We start from the raw sequence: 8,765 nt of genomic DNA on the forward strand, positions 1-8,765 counted from the left end.
ACTGAACAGGTAGCAGAGGGTGACACATAAAATTTGTTTCTTGTACTCATTAAAGTTACCAACTGGTAAGTCTTATTCAAAAAGTTAAAGTTAAAAAGAACAGGGATGTTATGCTGAACTAAGTAACAAATACTTTATATGGAAACATATACATATCATATATACATATATATCAAACACAACCAGGATTATATAGCTTTAAACCATAGACTTTCTTGTCCTTTAAAGTCAATCCAAAATAAAAACAAATGTATTTCATATCACAAATCATAGCATGTGGATTTAGCAAATATTTAACATAAAAGGAATTATTTACTTGTAAAACGAGGATAACTGGGATAAAACACAATAATGTTGTAATCAATAGAATCCACATCCTCCTTCAGATTGACTGCAGAAGGCATTTAAAAAGCTGTGACATTCTCACATCTTAATTTTGTTCACATTAACCTGAAATGTCAGATCCATGAACTGTAAAAGTTTTGTTAATTGTATTAATGTTTCTTTGTGATGCTTAGGTTTGATTGAAAAATGAAAAGAGAAATGGGTGCCTAGGTGGCTCAGTGGGCTGTGTCCGACTTTGACTGAGGTCATGATTTCACAGCTTATGAGTTTGGGCCCCGCCTCAGGCTCTGTGCTGACAGCTCAGAGCCTGGATGACTCTGTCTCTCCCTCTCTCTCCCCCTCCCCCCCTCTAACATAAAATAAACATGAAAAAGAAAAAGAAAAATGAAAAGAGGGATATATGAATTAATGCTTACAAATGATTTCTACTACTTGATGTGGTCTCCTGATAACAAGGAATAAAGGAATTCTACATCCCCAGCCAGAGAGATCAGAAGCTTGACTTTCCACCGAACTGATAACACTGAGAAAATTGCCGAGAGGTGAGACCTATCTTAGTCTTTGTGTTCCAAATTTTGCAGCTAAAGAATTTTCTTAATGGCTGGCATAAATGGTCCAGAAGTAAACTGTGCTGGAAAGCTAGCAAACAATAAAAACCACTGCAGCCTCACTGTACTACTGACTGGCCATCAGGAAAGCAATGCAAAACCCAATGAATGCTTACATAAAAACAATCAAAACTTCTGTGGCATATAAAAAAACTGAATCGACATTTGACAAGTAGACATGAAACTTTGAGTGCAAAAAAGGCAACAATGATTGGTGTTTAGATTATCTACACCAACCCTTACAATACTTTATTCTCCTTTCTACTCTGAACTCAGCATAAAAGCTCTCCAGTAAAAAGGGTAACAGCTATAAAATACCAGCTCACAGTATTATATTCTGTACAATTATACAAATTCTGATCAAATTAAATCCCCTAAGGTAAAATCTCTATACATCACATTTAGCCAGTAAAAGCTTCTTCTTGGCCATAAGCCCAAATTTTGAGTTACAAAAATATTTCATTGGAAGGCTACATATCTATTTATTTATGCACTTATATATTTATTCATTCATTCTTCATTCATATACTGTCTTTCAACAAATGTCTAATAGGTGCCTCTCAAGTGTCAGGCCATGCAAGGACTGTCCATAGACACAGTTCTGCTTCATGGAACTTATAGTCTGAAAGGCTTTAAGCAAATAAATACACCTTAATCATATATAACACTGTAATAAGTGTTACAAGCAAATAAGATTTCTTGCAAAAGTAGAATGGGAAGATCAAATTAAGACAATGAAAGTCACAGAAGAAGGTAAAATCACATGTGCTCCGAACAGAGGATATTTTGCTGCTCCGTAGCATAAGGTTGAAAAACCAAAGACACAGGACCAAGTGCCAGTTTTGCCATGTAGTAAGTTAGTGCTATTCCTAAGGTTGTTTCTCTTCTGAAAAGTGGAGATGAGGTTAACACCCATATTACCTACTTTACCAAGTTCATCACCAGGTCTGAAGATCAAATATAACAGAATACTTGAAGTATTTCATAAACTGCAAAATGTGTAAAACTGTTAGTTATTTCCCTAAGTTGCATCTCAACATGTGTTATAAAATTATTTAAAGGATTCCATATGGTGATAGGCTTCTTATGCAATGACAGTATGCATGATACAATACAAAACCCATATGAGAAAGAAAGATTCTGCTACCAACAGAAGAAAACAAGAGTCATAATAGCAAAGTCAAAAGTTGAATCCATATTGTTTTACTTGCAAAAATCAGAAAAATCTTTATATGTAAATAAGCATATTCGCACCACCAATTCAAGCCAAATACTCCTAAGTGCAACACACCACACAAACCCTGAACCAGGGCACATGCTCAAATAAGAGGTGGTTCACAACAGGACAATGTGTGTAAGATCCATCTTTTAAGAGATGTAGCAACATAAGCTTTACAACCTCCCTGAAGGAAAACACAGAAAGCATTCTCTTTGCATTCTCAATACCATGCCTTCCAATATTAAACACAAACCTCCCTTTGTAAAAAGCATATTATGTAAGGTATTATTTTCATCCATCTCTGAAGTTCATTATATGCTTTCTTATCAGTGCCCCAGCATTGATGTATGATCATAGCTTATGCATGAAACATACTGTCAGTGAAAAGTAATGTCCTCAATAAACAGCCTTACCTCCAAAATGCAGCAACCTGGAACCAAATGCCAACACACTCTGTGGACCTCACCCCTGGAGTGCCTTCCATGTAAGCAGTTTTCCAATCCCAACTGGGTCAGAGAAATACTTTTCCTTTCTGCTGAGTCATCCCCCAGCTTACTTTGTAATAAGAGCATTAGCACATTTCCAACCTTTAAAATGCTAATAACAATTAATATGCAATTAATATGGCCAAGGACTGGAAAAATTAGTTAATGATAGCTTTCTACCATGTGTTTGTGTAGCTGTGATTGTCTTTACCATGATTTTCTCTGTAGACCTTAGCCCTTTGTGATTTAATACCTTGCAATCAATTCTGTAGGGCATCTGGAAAGCCTTCTACTATTTTACTGAGTGTTAAGTGACTTGCCTAAGACTAGATGTTCTCACAAACCTGAAAATAGAACCCAAAACTCCAATCCCATTAGGCTCTTTTCAGCACACTACCTGGACTCCTGGGATTCAGTTCTTCCACCTGAGATTCTAGCACAGTAGTGGACACTGAACTCAGATTCACCATTCACTATTGGCAAAGAAACCTCTAGACTCTGAAAGGTGGGAGGGCGGATTGAGTAACATAAATTGGACAAAAAAGCCTAAAAGCTGAATTCTCCAGACCTCAGACCCCACTTTCTCTGAAAAGGGGAAAGACAAAGTGATAGTGCAAACGTTTCTGTGCATGTGTACATGCATGGTTTTCTACTTGAATGAGACCTATGCATTTTACAGTGAGGCAGCTCCAAAGCAGCTTTTTGAGATGTGTCAAAACTACGTCATGTACAATACTTATTTTACACCTAGACATTTTTTAAAAAGTGGATTTTGTAATAAGAAAATGCAACAAACAAGAAAGGAATACAATAGAACTAGAATAATGGATGAATATACATCTCATTAAAACTAAGGATACACATTATATGTTACTTAAAAGGAACTCATTATATATATATATATATATATATATATATATATATATATAATTTACATGCATGATAGCAGAAAAAATTAATCCTGTAGCTACATTCTCATTAGGATTAAGTTATTTTTAATGGACTAATTAAATATAAAGTAATTACAAATACAAGATAAATCCTAAAAATTACTATTAATACTACTAGATTTTGAATCTAGTGTTACATCCTCAATACTTTAAAGTTAATTAATTAAAAATTAAGTATGTGTAGTTTCTCCTCTAAATTACTGTATCAAATAATGGCTTATTCTATTAAAAAAAAGAACTCATGACTACTTTAAAATACTGTTTCCATTTTTTAATTTATTTTTAAGAGTTATAGAATTACTTCATTCTCTGAGTAAAAATACTGTTTTGAAAATAAAATTTTCTAGTTGTTTTATATACTTAATATTTCTTTATGTTTCCTATACTTTAATTTATTCATATTTCATTATTGGTACTCCATTTATTCATCTCTCCATCTACCTATTCAACACATGTTTATTATACACTGGGACCAATGCTTAAGCATCAGAATTATAACAAATATATATAAAAGTTTTCAGTCAACACTGTTCTTTCACATATACAATGTCACTTAAAGAAATATGTAGACTAAGTCTAAATAATTTCCTAACCATACATAATCTTAAAAATATATAAGAAATTTTAAAACAAAGGCTAAGAGAAGCAAATGAAGTTATAGAAGACAAAATGGTCTTCGTTTGACTGCTGTTGAGTCAGCTAATTTCTTAAAAAGTGCATGAAAAGAAGAATTGGAAGGTTGGGGAAAATGTAAATGTAGAATATATTTTCCATGAAACAAGTTATAGCAAAATAATGTTAAATAGTAAAATACTCAAATTCATTCTTAGAATGGCTCTACAAAATACCAAAAAGCATGATACATGCACACATGTATATACACAAATATGTCTATTTATTTGTTTATTTGAGGACAGAGGTGTTCTTTGGAGGCAGGATCTATAGGCACCCTCAGTAGATAAAGATTGTGCTTCACAACTGTTTAAAAAGTAACAATATTACTATTATGCAGTGTATAGTATTATTCTTTCCAATCACTCCCAAAAGCTCACGAACAAGTACATATCTGTCCCACATTGAGATACACATGCTTTGTATATTCTTATTTGAAACATTAGTAAATTTATTAAAATTTATTTCACTAAATATATGTTTTCAAAAATATATCTATGAAAAGAAAAAGAAAAAAAATCAAGGAATAAAACTTCCATGATTTATCCTTAATTTTCCTGTAAATTTTGCTTCTGCTAAGACATCCTCACTCTTCTTTTTAAATTTATATTTTAGCCAAAAGATTCATCTAAAACCACATCTCAAATCATGTCAATCACCTGTTTAAAACATTTATGGAGTTACTTGACAATCAGCATTTGAAATCGGCATGGCAGAGCAGAAGGTAAGTGAACAGGGGTTTGTATCACTTTTCCAATTTTATCTTTTGAATCTCCACTTCACAATCTCCTATCCTGCTCATCTATCCATCCATACCTTTGCCATTTTTCTTCCCTAATCTAGAACACCCTCCTCCATCTATGCCTGTTGCAATTCTACTCCCCCTACTTATCCAAGAAACTTTCCATGTCAGAAATAATCTGTCTCCCTCTTCCCCAATATCTCCCTCCTTCTCTCTTCTTCCTTCCCTCTCTCTCTTCCATATGCTCCTTTCTTTTGTTCCTCTAATGAGACTGACCACATCCTACGTTTTGTTACAAAGATTTGACATATCTCCTGTAATAGCTACAAAACCTTTAAAACAAGACCATTTCTTATTTAGTTTTATTACCTCACAAAACTCACTTTTGTGTGGCTAGTAAGGGGATTAAAGAGGCTCATAATTGGGATTTATATTTTTAAATAACATGATGGAAGGATGGTTCTAATCTTATGCATTTCTCTGCTCTTTCCTTATAAAATGTGAGCTCCAAAATGATACTTAACCATTGTTATATTTGAAGTTTCTTTAATAATAGATCAAACATCATAACTATAACCATGAGCAAACATGTTAAGAGAAATCATATTTTTCCAGCATACAATTTTACTCAATCCACTTGTTGAGGCTATTTCAAATGCGAAGCAGTCCCATCTGTCCAATAGCCTACAGTAAACTTATGTTTAGAGAGCCACAAAAATTACCATCATGAGAATGCAAAAAAAATACATACAAGTATACTATGGCTATGTTATGCAAAATTATTGACTTTGGGATATAAACTAAATTAAAGATTATTCAGTATAATGGCTTGTATCTTCAATTTGTCTTTCTATTATTAGGTCCAGAGAAAATTGGGACACTTCAATTTATGGTGCATGATTATTGATGGAAGTTTTTACAGGTGCCAAATATCAGCATGATGACAACTGGATAACTAAGTTTAAAAATTAACTCAAAGAAAATGTGCAGTGGTCTGCAAGAACATTCTCCTTATTCACCTGGTTGTTTTAATATTGTATAGAGTTCTTAAAGGGCCACATCAATCTATCTCCTATGTCATTTGACATCCAATGTAATGATTTTGATATAATAATCCACTAATTATTCAATTATCTTGTTTAAAGAATTTTCTCTAGACGATGTGAAATTCTCAATTAAGAAAATCACAGATTATGTCAACTTGTTCCTTTAAGATCATAAAGCATACCTTATGAACAGGAATATTTTTATAAAATTATTTAAAAAGTAAAACATATGTAATGTTAATTTTTAATATTATGTATGTAAAGTCATATTATTTCCGTGTTTCTTGCTAACACTTTCATTATTATAATTCCTTGTACAAAAAATGTCCTTAGTAGTATACATTGAAAGAAAAGTGCATTACTTTAAAATCACATATTATAACTTAAAAACTTTAGGTTAAGAGTGAAAATTTGATGAAATTAATTTTGTGTGGTCAAAGATTTCTTCCTAAAAAATCCACAGTAAAAAATATTTTTAAACATATCTTGCTAAACAGTCTATGTAGTTTATTTGTAAATGTTTGTATTTCTATAATTTATTGTGATATTTCCTAAAATACTGTCCACAAAATAGTGCTTCAAAAAAAAATGTGAGGCATGAGTTTTAAATGCAGACACCCCAAGATTCCACTCCACGGTTGGATCAGGATCTTTTGGAGTGAGGAACCTGGGAGTATGCATTTAAAACAAGTTTTCTCAGGTACACCAGACTTGAGAAACCTACTGGGTCTATCTGAAACCATGCCTCATTATATTCTTAATGTTATGTTAGAGTCAGCAAATGGTTTTTCCCCAAAAAATATTCTTTCCAAATGCTCATTCTTACAATTTCTAAAGTGCCACTCAACCGAAAATCAAATGTTTCCAAATCCCAGAATATTTCATCTCAATTAACAAATGAAAGGGGTTCTTTTGCTCCTTATTCCCAGTTGTCCTAGTGTCCTGAGCAAAAAAGCCCATGACACCCACTTTGCACCTCAGGACACGGACCTCCGGTTTCCACAGGTTACAATACTGAATCCCGTTCACATTAACATAGCTTTAAGTGACACTGGGCTCACTAGCCTTCGACTCTCCTGGCACAGCGGCCCCTTCCGAAAGCCCGCCAGCTGCCCAGGCTCTCCAGTTCTCAGAGACGCCTGGCTCTGTCAGCACCTCCGACAGCGACTGGCGGAGCGGGATTCCGGGTTTCACTGTCCAGGAGCCTGCCCTTACAAAAGCCACTGAGACCAAGGAAACTGACCCGAGATACCCTTGAGTACACAAATCATTGCCCCTCGTTCTCTCCAGCTGCCAGCATCTCTTTCCAAAAAAACAACAAAGGAAACCTTAAGTACCTCTTACCTAGAATATGAGCCACCCCCACAACTCGCCTCTCTTCCCTGGTTCCCCAGCGCCTGTTGCTAAGGAGGCGAGATGGCACTAGGGAAGCCTCAGGCCCAGGTGACAGACCGCTGGAGGAGCTGGGAGCACGAGGGCTGCGGTGAAAGCCAAGCGCTAGGCCGGCCTAGGACCCCTTCCTTCCGCAGGAAGGGTGCGCCCTCCGCACGGAACCGACGCCAACTACGCCCCCCGCGCACACCGGGAGGGTGGAGGGAGCCGCACCAGCGAGAGGCTGGCTCCCGGAGAGCCGCTCCCTCTGCGGGCCAGGGAAGATCGGCCCCGGCAGAGAAGGCCTCTGGCCCAGTACTGTGGGCCCAGGCAGTGGGGCAGGGGCTCGGAGACAGCCCTGGGGAGGGAGGGCACTCACCATGTTGACTTCGGAAACCATGTCTATGCTGGCGATATCGATGTTCATCCCCACGCAGACCGGGGGACCTGCGGGAAGAGCACCACACAGAGATCAGCCAAGCTCGGGCACGGGGTGCGGGTGGCACTGAGGAAAGCGGTGCCCACCCGAGGAGAGGTAGCAGGTGAAATGCCTCCCACCCCCCCCCTCACTCCGCCGCAGCTCGGCTCAGCGCCCCCACCTCCCTCCACCACCCAGGCCGCCAGCGCGGTGGGTCGCGCATCCCGCAGCGGCCGCGCACACCCCACTTACCCCCGAAGTCGGGTCTCAGGCGAATGTCGTAGCCTTTCAACAGCTTGTCCACCGTCTCCTTCACAAAGGACATGTTCCCGGGATCGTTCACGCTGGGGGAGGGGGCAAGGGGCACAGAGAGCAGGGTCAGGCGGTGGCTCACCCGCCAGCGCCCGAAGCGTACACCCGCGCGCCCTGCCCGCTGCCCGGCCCGCTTCCCATCCACCCACCCGCGACCCTACCTCTGGGCGCAGCACACCACAGCCACCAGCACTGGGGCCGAGAAAATGCCGAAAAGCCTTCCTCCCGCAAAGCCCCACATCCCTCCGCCGCGCCCCGGCACGGGGGAGGGGGCGCCCCGCCGCCGTCGCGACCCGCAGCCGGGGCTGCTCCTGCTGCTGCCGCCGCCGCCGCCGCCGCGCTGGCCCTAAGCGGAGGAGGGCGGAGGGGGAGGGGGAGGGAAGGAGGGGGAGGAGCGGGCGCGAGGGGAGGAGGAGCAGCAGGCTGGGGAGCGGAGGGAGGGGGAGGAGGCAAGGCGAGCCGGAGGCGGAGCCCGCTGCGCCGAGCACCCTAGCCTCCCCCGCGCTAGCCGCGGCTGGTGGCCCCGGCCCTTGGCGCTCCCTCCCGCCTCCGCGGCTGCGGAGCGGGACCTGGAGCCCGGCCGGGGACAGCAAGTAG

At 39.7% G+C, this 8,765-nt stretch overlaps 1 protein-coding gene across 1 annotated transcript in view; it reads right to left on the reverse strand.

Moving 5' to 3' along the window:
• Positions 1–8,440, reverse strand: part of GABRB3 (gamma-aminobutyric acid type A receptor subunit beta3) — a 250,946-nt gene extending 242,506 nt beyond the window's left edge. Inside the window, exons 1-3 of the mRNA XM_030317581.1 lie at positions 8,330–8,440; positions 8,109–8,200; positions 7,818–7,885 (exon numbers count right to left, since the gene is read on the reverse strand). Coding sequence (XP_030173441.1) covers positions 7,818–7,885; positions 8,109–8,200; positions 8,330–8,409 — 240 coding nt within the window. The 5' untranslated portion in view covers positions 8,410–8,440. The remainder of the gene's footprint in view (positions 1–7,817; positions 7,886–8,108; positions 8,201–8,329) is intronic.
• Positions 8,441–8,765: the final 325 nt, after the last annotated feature.

The sequence above is a fragment of the Lynx canadensis genome, chromosome B3, assembly GCF_007474595.2.
Source record: "Lynx canadensis isolate LIC74 chromosome B3, mLynCan4.pri.v2, whole genome shotgun sequence".
Lineage (NCBI taxonomy): Eukaryota > Metazoa > Chordata > Mammalia > Carnivora > Felidae > Lynx > Lynx canadensis.